The sequence below is a fragment of the Vigna umbellata genome, chromosome 8 (assembly GCF_029865625.1).
Source record: "Vigna umbellata cultivar VRB3 chromosome 8, Vumbellata_1.0, whole genome shotgun sequence".
NCBI classification, from domain to species: domain Eukaryota; kingdom Viridiplantae; phylum Streptophyta; class Magnoliopsida; order Fabales; family Fabaceae; genus Vigna; species Vigna umbellata.
The window spans coordinates 6,652,932-6,669,141 of record NC_142172.1 but is presented as its reverse complement, the minus strand read 5'-3'; the positions used below and the strand labels follow the sequence as shown (position 1 = coordinate 6,669,141).

Here is a 16,210-nt window from a genome sequence, read left to right as displayed (position 1 = left end):
GGAGGCTTTTCACTGTAGCTCAATCAAACAACACCTTTGCACTTTCTTCCAGTTTTATATCTAGAGCCCTGGGAGCGAAAGCCTCAAGTTTTTGGCAGTATCTAATGCATAGTTTTTCCAAAGGAACAAGTAGCTTTGGCAGCTGTCCTTTCAGCTTGGGACAAGGCTTTATGGATAGCTTTTGTAGACGTGGAAAAGCACCTGTCACAACTTTACATTCCCATTACTCCATTGTTTCATATCGGAGAAATACAATGTCTTAAGGGATTTAAAGGAAGAAGAATTGTTCCCATGAAAATCAGTATCAATATTCACTATCCCATGAAGTTTTTTAATTCTCAAGTCCTTAAGAGATGGCAAAAGTCCAAGGGGAGGTAGACGTTCGCAATATTTACATTTCTCTGACTGAATCTGGAGCATCTTCATGACGAGGCACATGAAAGGCGTAGGTTTATGGTTTCCCCCGTAAGTTCCGCCGAGATGGTCCAGCTCCATGGCCTTGTCCACCAGCGTCAATGACCTTTTTGCAGAGGGTAGGGAGGTTGAGTAGAAGATGGAAGGAAGAGACAAGGGAGGGAGAGGAAGAAAAGGTGAGAAACACTGACTCATCGCAAGAAAAGAAAATCATGTCAGTCTACCGTTAGCCACGTGAGTTGGTTTTTAACGGTATTAATTTTGGAGGACTAAAATCAAAATTTCCTTAAGAAGGAGGACTAAAATGTACCTTAGTTTGAAAGAGGGACTAAAACCAAAATCGCGTGATAGTATAGGGACTAAAAACATATTTAACCCTTTAATTAATACTAAAAATACTAAATAGTTAGCATATAATTAAAGATATAACTTGTAATGTATACAATTTTCAAATTATAAAATTATAATAATAATTGTACTTCTTATTTAGTTAATGTCAAAACTGTGTTTTAAGAAATACTTGAATCTTAATAAGTAACCGGTACCTTCTTAAAGAAAAATCAATGATTCTCGTTCATATTTTTATCAAGTGACATTTTAACGAAAATTAATCAACCCAATTTCTTAAAAAAAAAACATGTAACTTTGCTTATTTTTTCAAAGGGATAATAGGTTGAGTCGGATAGGATTTGGATAAGTCAGGGACTAAATCTATTTAAAAAAAACCAAGTTAGGTTCGATGATTTCTGCATGTTAAATTTGATTCAATTAATTTAATATTGAATGAGTTAAGTTAATTGGTTTAAAATTTTTAAAAAATCTTTTAATCTTTTTGAGTTAAAAGTTATAATTTTCAAGTATCCATATACTTAAAACATAATATAATATCTATAAAAGTTAATTAAAGGTTTAAAATAAGTTAAGTCATTTATCCAAGAAGACATTATTATATATATATATATATATATATATATATATATATATAATATATATATATATATATATAATAATTTGTCTAAACTTCTTTATCAATATAAAAAACAATTTGTCCAAACTAATAAGTTATAATTAGAAAATAAGCTTCGTAAATATCTAAAGTTTAAATAAAAGACAATATTTTGATAGATGATGTATTTTCGAAATGAATTATTAGTAAGTGATAAGTGTTCATTTTATCTATAATTCACATGCATTTTAATATTTATTTTGATTGATTATACTGCATATATTGAGGATTTTACTTCTTTTTATTTAGAATTTATTGAAAGCAGGAAAACATGAACATGTCTCGTAAAATAACGTATTTTGGATGAATTTCTATAGAATTAGAAGAAACAGAGCACAAATAGCTTGAGCCTCAAAATCACAACTTTAGCAATTATAAAACAATTTCATGAAGATTCAAATTTTTCTTTCACAGCTTAAGCAAAGAAGATAGTGCATGAGCTAGATTAGGAAAACTTCACCATGAAAGCAACCTAAAGCACCAAATTCTGGAGCTCAATCATGGAGGAAGCCCATTATTGAAGAAAGCTTTGTGATTAAACAACAAGAACAAAGTCCAAGTTTGAAGAAAACCCTCCATGGAAGGAAAACTCATAAGATTGGCCACCATGTTTGGAGCTACAACCAACCTCTCAATTTTTTTTTTATAAATTAAGGGCAAACCCCTTTATGGAATTCCAATCCATATTCGTACTCTCTCTAGATTCTCTCTCTTCTTTTGTACTATTCTCTTAGGATTTATAGTAGACATAGGGAATGGGCAACAACTCCTAGGATTGAATGTAAGGATCATCATGAGTTGTTGAACTTTCTAGTATTGGGATTAGATAGCTCTCTGAACTTATGAACTACTATTGTTTAACTATTTTATTCAATTGTTCTTTCATGTGTTAGTGATTCAATTTGATTTTCATGTGTGATGACCTAATCAATCATTTGTTACATCTATATCCTGAGTTAGGCGAAAGCTAATTCACCTTATAGATATAGTTGAATCATCTGAGGTTGTTAGGGGCAAACATGCATCTATTTGACATAGTTGGTTAAAAGAGACTTAATCTTAAAGTAAAAGTCTATTCATCAGGACGTGGAGAATTCACCTTGAGTTAGAATGATTTTAGGTATTAGTATTGCAGACATAAATCTAGAATTTAGCTAGTGTACTTCCAGGAACAATGAATCAACTTTTTTAATCCAATGAAATAGTAACCATGCATAAGAACATAACATTGAAGTCTAATCCCAACACATTTTATACCACTATATTGTTTGGGTTTTAACTTTGAGTTCTAGATCATTATCACATTACAATCAAACATTTCATATTACAAATCCAAATAACATCGTAAGTTCTTATAAAAGTTAATCAAATCCGTATGGATACGACACTTAATACTACAATTGAATCAATTCCCTTGATGGTGTGATTGCTCCTGAATCGGGGGATCATCAGTAAGATCAAGTTTATAAATGAAATGTGGAAAAATTTAAGACAACATAAACTATACATGTAAAAGGAATGATCCTTAATTTTAATATTTTGAGTTCCTATAAGTAGTCCTAGCAATAGTAATATTTAATATCAAACTATAAAACTTCAACAATTTAAACATTTTGAAAAATATAATATTAATTTTTATTCACGTTGCAAACAAATAGAAAAGTAAAAGATAAGACAATAACATTTTTCATGTCTGATTCAATCTTTTTTGTTTCATGTAATTCAACTTGCAAAACTTTAAGACACTAGTTAACACTTTTCAGACAACTTTGGACACAAATCAAAGCTTCACACTCACATTGTTTTCCAATACATAATGTTCTTTGTTTCTTATAAACATTCCTAATTAAGGTTTATATAATAGTGATTTAAATGTTTAATCAATCAAGTATAGTAATTTGAATGTTTAATCAATCAAGAAGTGAAGTGGTTCCATACTTTTTACTATTAGCTTATATAACTTGTCATAGTACTTGTAAATTGTATTTTCATCTACCATATTGTAATGAACCTAAATCTTTGAAAACGTTATTGTAGGTTTTCTCTTGAGTCCTTGACATGCTAATATGACTTTATTTTGTGTATAAATCTTTGGTGTTGGTGACATAAGAGTTGAGGAATTCATATTTTTCGTGTTAGTTGTCAATTCATTAAAATGATCATTCATATGATAATGTTTATGCTCGCTCAACCATTTTATTGAGAGGTGTGAGGACAAGAGCATTGAACAATAATGCCTTGCTGACATAGAAACTAAAGTAAGAGAAAATCTCTATATTCCATTGCATTTTCTATCAAAGAGTTTTAATATTACGTTAAATTGACTTTATATCACATTTGCAAATGTAATATAAATTTGAGATAACTCATATCGATGTTTCAAAAAATATATCCATGTAAATCGAGATAACTAAGATTGATATTTCGTAAATAATAGTGGAACATAATAATTTGTGTTGAACTTTACAATTTTTGTTTTAATTCTTGGGTTCTTACTTTCTCTTCCTTTTTTTTCCATATATATTTGTTTCTTTTTTACTTGGATCCACTCTTTTTTATTTTAATTTAGCAGTTCAACGCACAAACAGAGAAAATTAAATAACTTACTCTTTAAACATCAAAACCCATACAAGATCAAGGTCAACAATTAATTGGGACTACATTAATAGAAAAATATAGAAAACACAATTTCCACGAATCAAATGAAGAAATACACAATTTAAACAAAGAACAAAAAACACAAAAAAACACAATTTAAACAAAGAACAAAAAACACAAAAAATTAAAAACTTAATGGAATTGGATAAAATATTAGATCTTTTTAATAGGACAGAAAAATAAGATATATTCAAATAAGAACCTTGATCTAGATACCAGATGATATGATCCTGTCCAAGAAAGAATACAATCATTTTGAATCCTCAAGAGGCCCAAAAAAAAATCATAGAAGAATGTAGAATAAGATAGAGATGAAGACGCCACAATCTAGCATATTGATAAGTCAAGTAAAGATTCACGATAAAGATGTGAATCTTTAATAATAATTAGAGTTCTAATCCAAAAGTCAAGAGAATCATCTCTAATAATGCAAATGCATATAATATGACTCAAAATTATTTATATCAAGTTTTGGTATAGACACATAAGCTTAAGAAAACTTATAAACTTCAAAATAAAGGTCAAAGCCCAAAACACATAAAAAAATGAAAATTATAAATGTAAACTTTCACCTAGCAAGACCTGTTTGCCCAATAAGCAGAAACTAGCTCGCCTAAATTATAGTTTATTTAAATTCCTAAGTTATTATGCTCATGATTTTCATGTTCTTTAAGTTTTCTCTTTCATGGAACATTATAAGATTTAAAGAGACTTGTTTTGATCTTTAACCTTGTCATAGATTCTTTGAATTACAAATGTTTTTTTCTCAAGTTCCTCTCATCTCAGGAGATAGTCCACTATCATACCCTCAGTTTTGAAGAAAATTTGTCCTTAAATTCACAGGACTTGAAGATTCCTTATCATGAAAGAAATATTGTATATTGTTAAGTGAAATACAAACTAATTATATAATGCTGAGTAATAACTAATTCTGGAAAATTTACAACAATAATGTTAAAGATATGATTGCTAAAATTAAGCTATTAAATCTCTTATGATTTAGCTAAGAATATTAACAATATCATATCTTCTATCATTTTTAGTCCTAATATTACGCTAACAAAAACAATTACAAATTACCAAAACATTTCAATAATAATTAACATTTTATTTCACATAAAAATAATCGATGATAATCAACAAAAGAATAATTACAAATTCAACCATGTCACCACCTATCAACCACATTCACCTAATCAAGTGCAAAAAAAAAATAATAAAATTATACAATGCACATTATTGATGTGTTTTTTTTCCTATAAGAAAGAACTTGTATGCTTGCAAATCATAGATAGTGATATTTGAGGGTGATAAAGAAGATAATATTTTCATTTAAAAGATTGAGTCTAAATCATGAGTTACCCATACTAAATCTGTAACACCCCGATTTCTAAGATGTCACAATTTATTAAAAATTGGTAAAATTCAAAATTTATCATAGCGTAGAAATGTACTTAAAGAAAACTTTATCCAATTACATTATTTCGAGTAATATAATAACGAAAGAAATATTCTAATTGTAATGTCTTAACTTGTAAAACAAAATAGCTATAAATGAATCCCAAGGTTATTCCCCATCCTCTATCAAGTCAATCACGCCTCTTGAACATCTCTAACATTATCTGTTGACGTATAATACATTATACAATCATTGCCGATAATTTCATTAACAAACACACAAAAACAAACATGTATGAGGTAAGCTACCAATGAAACAATCATAACAACAAGATACATACATACTGATTATATCAACCATAAGCAAACACACAACAAGATACATATCTTCTGATTATACCAATCATAATCAAACACACAACAAGATACATACATTATGATTATATCAACCATAATCCAACACCCCACACAAAGTATTAATAACAATAAGATTCCTAATCCTCTAACATAAAAAATTCAATCATATTGAATTACTCGATCCCCGATCCTTGAACTTCAATCATCGATCCTTGATCCCTAACCCTAGATGTCATCATTAACATTTCACACATAGACCCTTGGTCTATCCACTCATTAGTACCAATGCTAATTACTTACTATAACCATTATAATAACACCACTATCAACATAGCATAACCTAGAGCATCTTAAGTACCATGATCATCATCATAGATATACCATCATTATGACTATCTTAGTCATGAACAACACCATGAGCATCACCGTACCATAATACCACAATGGAAAGAGTCAATCTCACTCTTGTACCCTACCTCATCGATTGTAGCCGCTCCTACAACCCACCTGTAGCCTCCCCTACAAGATATTTGTAGCCTCCCCTACAGATCATCTCCTTCCAACGCACACAAGGCGAAAGGAAGCACATATCCGTAGATAGAACCATGATTTACGAGGTACAACAAGTAGACTTATCCTCTACTCTCATGCTCATAAATCACATACTCAGGTACATCCCAACACTCACTCATACTCCACTCTTAACTACAAGTCAAACTGATCCTAAACATAACCACTAACCTCAATCTCTGATTATCATCATGTTCCACAGATCCTCAAGCTTGGTTCACATCCATTCTTCATCAAATTTTCCATTTTCACCAAAATGCACTGTGATAATCGATAATGACTTAATATAACAAATTATCTCAGTGAAATTTACCCATAAACATCATGCAGGAAGGGACAATCGATTATCATCCCAGATAATCGATTATTCTGAAACCACACTCAAAACCAACACGCATATAATCGATTATAACTAATGATAATCAATTATTGTCGAATTGAAACACATATTGGACATGATCCAAGCATTCAAACATACATACATTAACCATAAATCACGTGAAAACATAGTTAACACATCATACATGCATTCAAGCATCACATACCCATGTAAACATACTCAAACACATATAATACATCGCTTGAATCATCCAGATGCAATCATTGACATGCTATACCCCCAATAATAGGGTGCAAAAGAGTATCCGATAAAAAAACACCAAATAGGGTTTTCAATCAGCCAAACTAACTAAGCATATTGCTTACAAATGAGAACCAAGAAGATGAAAATTCTAAAAAACATACAGGCTGATGTGAGGTTGTTTTCTCCCAAACTAGAGCTCTGATTAACAATCCGAACGATTATAATAAAGAACCATATGTCTGGAACCCACTATCCAACAATCAGCCCGATCCAACGATGAATGACTTCTACAAAATAGAACTGTTGTTGCGAGTTTGTTTTCTCCCAACCTTGACCTCTTATGGACGATCCGACTGGTCGAAATGAAGAACCATACGTCTGGAACCCATTGTCTAAATATCAGCTCGATCCAACAATGCATGACTTCACAACGATGAAAACACCTATGTAGGTTTTATGTTATGCGGGAATGACTTCTTCTCTTCCTTTCTTTCTCACTTGGCTTTTCCCTCTCTTCAAATGACTCTAATGTGTTCTACTAATCTGACCCATCTCCACTAAAACAAAGTGAGACATAATGGTCCACATTATTTGTCCTATTCTCCGCATAGGATGAGAACCCAATAACCCAACACTTACAACATAATACATAACTTTGTTCTCCCTTAGCATCAAAGCATTTGTTGGGATAACCCAACAAAACATACATAATACATTCATAGGGAAAACTCATCACAAATATTACATAAACCCTATGCCTATTCATACACAAACTCTTACCCAACAATAACCACAAATAATCATAATTATATACACATGTATCAAAACAATGATTACCAATTAAGATAATTAAGAACAAATATAATATACAACTATAAAAAAACAAAGGTAAGCTTCCACATACCTTGGCCAATCATAAGACTTTATCTACAATCCTAAAACACCAACAATCTTCCTTTACACTAAGAGTTTCTCGTCGCTCTCTCTCTTCTTCTCCCAACACATCAATCTCCTATCTTCCTCTGTTTTCTCTCTTTGATTTAGAGTTTCTAGTGTTTCTAAACACCAAATCACCCTTTAATTAATTTCTACACCAATTAAATAAAGATAAAAGACCATTTTACCTCTTGGAAAAAATATAAAAATAAAGAAATAACATAACAATTATGTTCTAACAAAAATATACATTCAGAACACTAATTTCCAAACAAAAACTCAGTCTCAAATTTACTTTTTTTTCAAAACCCTTATTTTCCCAAATCATACAAAATTCATCCTCCAATACAATGTGTTAGTTTGAATTAAATCAAGTTTAACTCAATTTAATAAATTAAAATCAATGAAGTTGGATATAAAATAACTTACTCCCATGAATACTCTAATAATAAAAATAGGAAATAAGTATATTGTAACATCTTTTTCTTTTAATTTAAAAGTAGTGTACCTCTGGCATTTTATTATTATTATTAATTATTTTTGTTATAGGTTTTTAATATAAATGGAAGAAAGATAATTATAGTTATTCATAATATATATATATATATATATATATATATATATATATATATATATATATATATATATATATATATATATATATATATATATATATAATTTTGCTTACTTTTCTCTTTACCCAACTCACGGACTTACATACTTGTTGGAGGTATAAAATTTTTTTATTCATCCTTTAATTGGAATAAAATAGAAAATTTTCCAGCCTCATTACCATAAGAAAACATCAAACAACAAATCTTTTACAACATCATGTTATTTCATTTGAAGTTATCCAATGACTTAGATAACTTGAGATTGAACGTCACATGACATTTGCTTCGAAATCCAACGGTATATTTTTCACATATATCAACCAATGATTAAAAAATTGGACTGTTGCAATTTGTCTTCATGTGTTAGTTATAGAAGAAAGGATAAATTATACGATAAAGTTACTTTCTCATCCTTAGTGTTTTCACATCTTAAGGATGTTAAGTTTGGAAACTTGTTCACCAAATTATAATGTTACTAAATGAGTGAAATGAGATTTTGTTTTTCTCTTAAAGGATTATCAATTTTAAAAAAAAGAAAGATTATCCGTAATTTAAAAGAAATAGAAAGGAATTTCATTTTACCATTGGAAAGGTAGAGAATAAAGTGGTCAACAATCATTAAATGGGACAAATTGCATTTGTTCTTTGTCATGTCTTCTAAGATAAATTTTAATAACTTTTTTTCTATGTTTTGCTTTTAGGTATGATTTTATTAATATAGACACTTCGCATTCTTAAGCTATGTTTCTGACATTTTTGTATCATGATTTGTTCATTGGGTGCTTTGACGGTGTATTTACTAAATATGAAAGAATGCATACTAAGATTTTTAGAATGGTTTGAATCTAAACAAAATTTTATTGCTTAATACCAATTTTGGTCCAACTTTATTCTAAATGGTCATAATTTTTTTTTCTGTTCAATGTTGTCCTAAAGAATGTAATTTATGTTTAATTTATTCCTTTTTGCAGATGGTGTTTAAATCGTTAACATTGCACTATCCAGCTATGCAATAAATGACACATCACCATTGACACGTCATCATCATCTCCTACCTCCAAAAGCCCTAATTTCCCCTACACAAAAACTCTAGCCACCACCTAACCCTAACCGCCGACGCCACGGTCACTACCAACCACCATCTTCTCACCTCCATCATCTTCTCCGTCCAACAACTACACAAAAACACCACCCATGGCCACCTACCAGCACCTTCATTAGCGTCACCCGTGCCTCCAACAACAACCACCAGGGATTCCATTATTGCGAATCAAATGAACCCAAAACGAAAAAACAAATCCATAGAAAAATAGAGAAGAACCCTCATCCCCAACAGAGAAGAACCCTCATTCCAAGTTCAGAAATCCTAACATTCCCAATCTGAACCCTCATCCCCCACTTCGCAAAACCCAAAACCCAGACCTGCAGGGAAGAACATAATCCCTAACCACTCGCAAAACAGAGAAGAACCAAGAATTCCCCAAATCAATTTTGAAACAAAAATCATATATTCTAATTTACAAAAACTAGATAACACGACAAAAACCCCCAAATCGAAACCCTCAATCGCGAGTCCTATTGCCGCAAAACTTCCTGAGAACGGTGGGCTTCTCACATCACGACTACGTCGAAGATTGAACCTTCACGGAGGCGCCGCCGCTACAGCCCTCACCGTGCCGCGAGAAAGGAGTTCGCTCTCGTTTCTGCGAAACTCTGACAGACCCACTATGGTCAATTGGACCATCACAAGCTTCAGTTTTCCTCTGGCGGCATAGGCGTAAGGAAGCCTTTCCTCCTTGCATTCAGAAACCCTAAGCTTTTGGCTGGGGAAGGGGCTATCACGTGGCAAGGCAGGTTAAAGTTAAATGACATGACATTCACTTATTGCACAGCTGGATAGTGTGCCATTAACGATTTAAACGCCGTCTGCAAAAAGGACTAAATTGAACATAAATTACTTTCTTTAGGACAACATTGAACAGAAAAAAAATATGACCATTTCAAATAAAGCTGACAAAAATTGGGACCAAAATTGGTATTAAGTCATTTTTATTCAATTTCGATCTATTAAATTTAAGAAAGATTACTATTTTGTAAAATTATTATACTATGCAAAATATGTAATCACATAACATATGAACCAAATCTTTTTAATAACCTTTAAGAAATATCACCTAATGCAAAAAACATACATAGATATGCTACACAAGTTGTATAAAGTTCCGCAATAATTTTGAAAAACTATGAGAAAATAAGGAAAACATAATAATGGAGAGATTGTAAAACCCTAGAAAATGGTATTTTAGAAGTGGTGGTAGTTTAAAACTAGTGAGACTCGATTAATTTAATGTTAAATGGTTTTATTAAAAATAATTTTGTTATAAACGAATTTCATTATTTTAAAACGTATCATCTCTCTAGACACCACTTTTCTAGAGTTCTCTACCTTCTCTCTAAGAGTAAGTAAGTAAGTTTCTTCAGTTTCTTCAATTTCTTCAGTTTCTTCAATTTCTTCAGTTTCTTTAACATCTACCTTCTCTCTACCTTCAGTTTCTTCAATAGAGCAAGTAAGTTTCAACTTCGTTTTACTCTTCACTCTTTAATCGAGTCAATGCATGGAAGTTTCCATTGCATGTGTGTCTTGTGTTGTTCTTTGAGTTTCTTGGTAAATATAAGGTCCTAAAGACTTTTTCCTTTTTCAATTTGGTGAATCATAGGTGTTTCTAGAAATTCCTTGTGCGAGAAGTAATCGGGGTGTTCTTAGAGCTTTGTATCGTCATCGTAAGATAAGGGAAGCTATATGTTTTATCTTAGCTATAATTGTTTTGCAAGTTTAGTTGTTGTTTGCTTATTAACTTGATTGAGTATTAATTTAAGTAATTATGCTATGCTAGTTCAATTATATGTGTATGTTATTGTATTGTGTGATCTATGTTTGATATGATGAAATTGAATGTCTTTGCTGTCTTGAATGATGTAATATGAAGTTTTTCTGATGTTGGAAATTTAATTCAAAGTGTTTGGTGGGAAGAGGGCTCAAATACTTGGTTGGTGAATTTAAAAAGGGAGGTTTATATAGGCGAGTTTGAGAAATAGGTGTTAAGGTGAAGAAACAACTATTTCAGGGCTATTATTTTGTCATTTGTAACTTGTTTAGGATGAGAATTAGTTGGTATGTGTGTTAGAATGGAGTAGTAGTCATTTTGGAGTATTTACAAAGTTGTTTGAACTAGTGAGATTTTGAATGTTAGGTTTTGTACATAAATGGTCATTTTAGAGGTTGTTGGTAAGTCATTTGTGACTTGTTGGAGTCCCGAAGTTGTTTAAAGTGAGTTTTAAAGTCCCTAATATTAGATTTTCAACTAAGTTTTTATATATTTTCTTAAAGTGAGTTCAATGTATTTGATTGTTTGAATGATTGGTTTATAATACTTATTGTGAAGTATGAATTGATTTATAATATTAATTAGAAACAACAATATATATATATATATATATGGTTTCAAATGGATTCAATGTAAAGGTGAAGTGATATCAGTGGATTCAAAGTTATGACGATTAGTTCCAAGGTGGAGCTTCTTAGTGTAGTTTCAAGTGTTGTTAGAATGAATGCAGGTAGTTCAGTCTTGGGGGTTATCCTAACACTCTAATGGTCATACATTCTCAAGTAGAGAGGTTTGACACATATTGTGAGAGTAGCAAGAGGTCCTAGTCTTAGGTGCTTCCTGTATGATCCAAGGTGAGTGATAATGGACTAACCTTGTTAGTTTGTTAGGGTGAAACTCATTGGCAATGGCTTTACAAAGCAATAGAAGCCACCACAAGTGCACAACCTGTCATAGCTCGACATTCATTCTAAGTTCGGATAGTCTAGTCAAGGTATGGTCATGTATAAAGTGTTTAGTTGGTTGATGTGATATGTGTATCATGTGTATAATGTTTTAATGTTTATATATATCATTAATTGTTTGTATTCTAGCTTACCATTGCTTTTGTATTATCTGTTGTGTGTTGTTTTCTCTTTTGCGATGATCACCTAAATTATGTAAGTTTAGAGAGACATTCTTTTTCAGTTGTTCTAGCGAGAGGTGAGGGTAAAGCTGATGAGTTGGTAGAGGGATCTACAGAGGTAAATCTATTGTCTTTTTGTAGGTTTGTTTTCATCCAAGTGATTCTATAATCATATATGTAACGTAATATTTTAGTAGAATTATAATATTAAAATGAGATGTTCAGAGATATATTGTACTTTCAAACTTTTTTAACACTTTTCATAAATATCATCCAATATAAAATATTTAGACAATAGTTCTATATATTATATAATTGTTGATAATAGTTTTGTTAAATGAAATATATTAGAGTAAGAGTTAAAGATTATCTGATTTTGCTTACTATAAATAATTTTTTTTAAGTTAGTTTTCAATTGTTCTTTTTCTACGTTAGAAATAAAGACATGTAAAGTAATAGAGAGATGAAAAATTATACATAATATTTTTATACTAGTTCATCTGATTACATAGGTTCTGCTTGGTTCTCAATTAATTGATTGTATTTCATTAAATAGAATAAAGTTGTGAAGTATAATAAAAATATTCTTTGGACTTATAATAACTCCTAGTTAATTCTTCAAGACTCTTTTTCCTAAGCCACTTCTGGCTCGAAACGAGTATTCTTTCGACTCCCAATCACTCTAGATTGTCCTTGTTCAAGTATTTTTTTCTATAAACCACTTCTAATTTAAGTAATTATTTTTCATAAGTCACTTTTGGCTTAGAGTACTCTGTAAATAGTAACCACACTAAACTAATAACCTAGTATTGTTTGTCAAACTTCCATTATTGACTAAGATACGGAGATTTAGTATTTTGTGATCACAAATCATGCTTTGTCTTGTTATGTGAAGTTGATAATTTGTTGACATGTGAGAGATTGAAATATTCTTCCTTCTAGCTTGGTAATTTGAACACAAGTAGTGTTCTTTCTTGAAGCTTTTAGTTGGCTCAAAATTTTTTCCAGTGTATTTGTATTATGCATGTAGTCTTTCTTACTTTCTTCTTCTTCTTGAATGTCTTATATAAGCCTCAAAAGAAAGTAGCTGTTGTGGAATAGTTTTTAGCTGTTGAGAAGCTTAAACTCTTTGTAGCATTTCTCCCTTTCTTATGATATGCTTGATATAGATATGATCATTTGATTTACTCCATGAAGCAATAAATACTTTTTATTCCTTTTGTCTAAGTCTTCATAGTTGGATTTGCTTACTTCTTTCTTGGGTAATGCACATTTCCTAAAATCAACTTATCCTGTAATATCACACTAGGTGACGATCCTTCTAGAGTATTGGTTAAAGGTTTGGTGAAGAAAAGTAGCTTTTAGTTTTTGCTTCAAGAGATCTTTTGATGTGACTTATCTTTTAGCCAACAAATCTTTTCATGACAAAGGTAGTAGATATTTTGTGTAGTTATGGAGCAAACATATATATTTTTCACGTGATGCAATGTTAAATCACTTCTATGTGTTGCTATTGTCTGAGAGTTTTCTCAATTTAGCAAATGTATACAAATATGGTACAATATTGTATCGTTTGTCAAGAGAAACACTTGTGTCTTTTATGCTTTATTACTTATTTAATTCATTGTTTGTCAGGCAAAGCATAATCATGTTTTACACTTTGATGTTTTTAACATTTAATAAAATTATAGGGTGTTGGTTTTTTCCACTAACAAGGACCTAAAATGACAAATATCAACATATTAAAATCATAAAGTAAAGAAGAAATCAAAGTCATTAACTTCATTGATAATAAAAATCATTCTTAAGAGATGTAAAACTTATACTTCTATGATTTTTGAAGTTTTTTTTAAATATCTGACATGTGTAATATCACTTGTAATTCTTAAAATTCAATAAAATACCATAAACAATAATGTTATTCAATATTATTAATTAGGTTTAATCCTTTTTGACATCCCTGTTTGTGCATGATTGTCTCAGATAGGTCCTCGTTTTCTAAAGTGTGTCAAAATGGTCCTTAATTTTGAAAATTGAAATCAATTGAGACCTTCCCGTTAAGTTGGTTGGACGGCGTTAAAGAAATTGATGCGTGGGTTGCTGAGATGACCAAATGGTACTGACGTGGCACAATACTGTTGTTGACCTGGCTTAATGGTGAGTTTTTATATTTAAAAAAGTTAAATTTTTAAATCAAAACGCAACGTTTTAATTTTTAATCGAATAAATGAACGTTTTAAATGAAGGAATCCCTAAATTGAAGAAATCCCCAAATTGGTTGACGAGAGCGTTTGATGTGGAAGGCAGCTACAACAACCCATCCACAAGCATGGGAAGCAGAAATGAGAAATATTAAACAGCTTAACGATGAGGCTTTCGAATACTTGTTAAAAATCCCTCCCAGGTTTGTATTTAAATTTCTATTGTTAAAAATGTGCCAACTTTTCACAGTAACATTGATGAACATATATATGTTCTAGGTACTGGTCAAGATCAAGATTTAACAGCAAGCCTCAGTGTGATACTTTGGTTAACAACATGTCAGAGGCTTTCAATAGTGTAATGGTGCATACAAGGTCTAAGCCAATCGTAACCATGTTGGAGGAAATCCGCCTTTACTTGATGAAGAGATGGGCAACTAACAGAACAAAAAGTCAATCACTTTCTGGGAACATTTGTCCAAAAATCAAGACTAGACTAAAGAGGGAGTCTTAGTTAATTAAATATTGGATACCGTGGTAAGAATGAGGTTTATTGACTTATGATTTCTTTTAAAATGAGTAAGTGGTTTATGATTATAATGTGTTTCTTGTTTTGATTTTACAGCTGGTCAGCCAACAAGATTTTTGAAGTTCGCCATGTGTCCCAAGCTAGTGACAAATTTGTATTAAATTTAGATGAAAATTTGTGTACATGCAGGAAGTGGGAAATCATTGGCATACCATGTTGCCACTCCTTATCTGCTATGAAATTCCTAAATCTTGATGTAGAGGAATTCATTCCATGTTGCTTTAGGAAGTCAACATATGAAGAAACATACTCTTCAATTGTCTATCCAATAAATGGTAACAATCTGTGGGAGATTACCACATATGATGATGTCCTCCCTCCACTAAAAAGAACATTGCCTGGGAGACCAAAGAAGAAGCAAAGGTTGGAGCAATGGGAGTTGATGAAGGATGACAAAAGAATGAGGAAGGGTGGTTTAAAGAAAAGATGTGGCATTTGTAAGGAACTCAGCCACAACAGGACTTCTTGCATTAAAGCAAAACAAACAATTGATTTGAACTCTCAACAAACACAACAAAGTAACCCATCAACTCAACCAATCATGCCATCATCAAATCAGGAAGAAGCTGCAGTTGAAAGGGATAAATGAACAAATTTAATGTTTCTTTTTATATCTTTTTGTAATGTCTGTCATTTGAACAACATTTTGGTAATGTTTTTGTATTAGACAACAGTTTGGTAATCTTTTTGTGTTAGACAACAGCTTGGTGATCTTTTTGTATTAGACAGCAGTTTGGTAATTATCAGACAATGTCATTCTGCTTTTATCAGTCTGTAGTTTGATGTTTTATATTGGTTTCTTCACCTCTGCTTATCAATGAAATCAGTCTGTTTCTTCACCTTTGCATATCAATGAAATGAGTCTATATTTTG

At 31.1% G+C, this 16,210-nt stretch overlaps 1 protein-coding gene across 1 annotated transcript; it reads left to right on the top strand.

Annotated features, from left to right (window-relative positions):
* The first annotated feature begins 14,841 nt into the window (after window positions 1–14,841).
* On the top strand, window positions 14,842–15,926 carry LOC148193932 (uncharacterized). The gene is made up of 3 exons (XM_088097047.1): window positions 14,842–14,951; window positions 15,028–15,261; window positions 15,374–15,926. Exons 1-3 carry the CDS (start codon window positions 14,842–14,844, stop codon window positions 15,924–15,926), a joined length of 897 nt encoding a protein of 298 aa, XP_087953173.1.
* The last annotated feature ends 284 nt before the right edge of the window (window positions 15,927–16,210 follow it).

What these genes read in the sequence shown, in the direction of transcription:
- LOC148193932 (XM_088097047.1), top strand. Translation starts at nt 14,842, where the DNA reads ATGTGGAAGGCAGCTACAACAACCCATCCACAAGCATGGGAAGCAGAA. An exon ending in TTGTTAAAAATCCCTCCCAG is followed by an intron (nt 14,952 to 15,027) that starts GTTTGTATTTAA and finishes TATATGTTCTAG; the next exon opens with GTACTGGTCAAGATCAAGAT. An exon ending in AGACTAAAGAGGGAGTCTTA is followed by an intron (nt 15,262 to 15,373) that starts GTTAATTAAATA and finishes TTGATTTTACAG; the next exon opens with CTGGTCAGCCAACAAGATTT.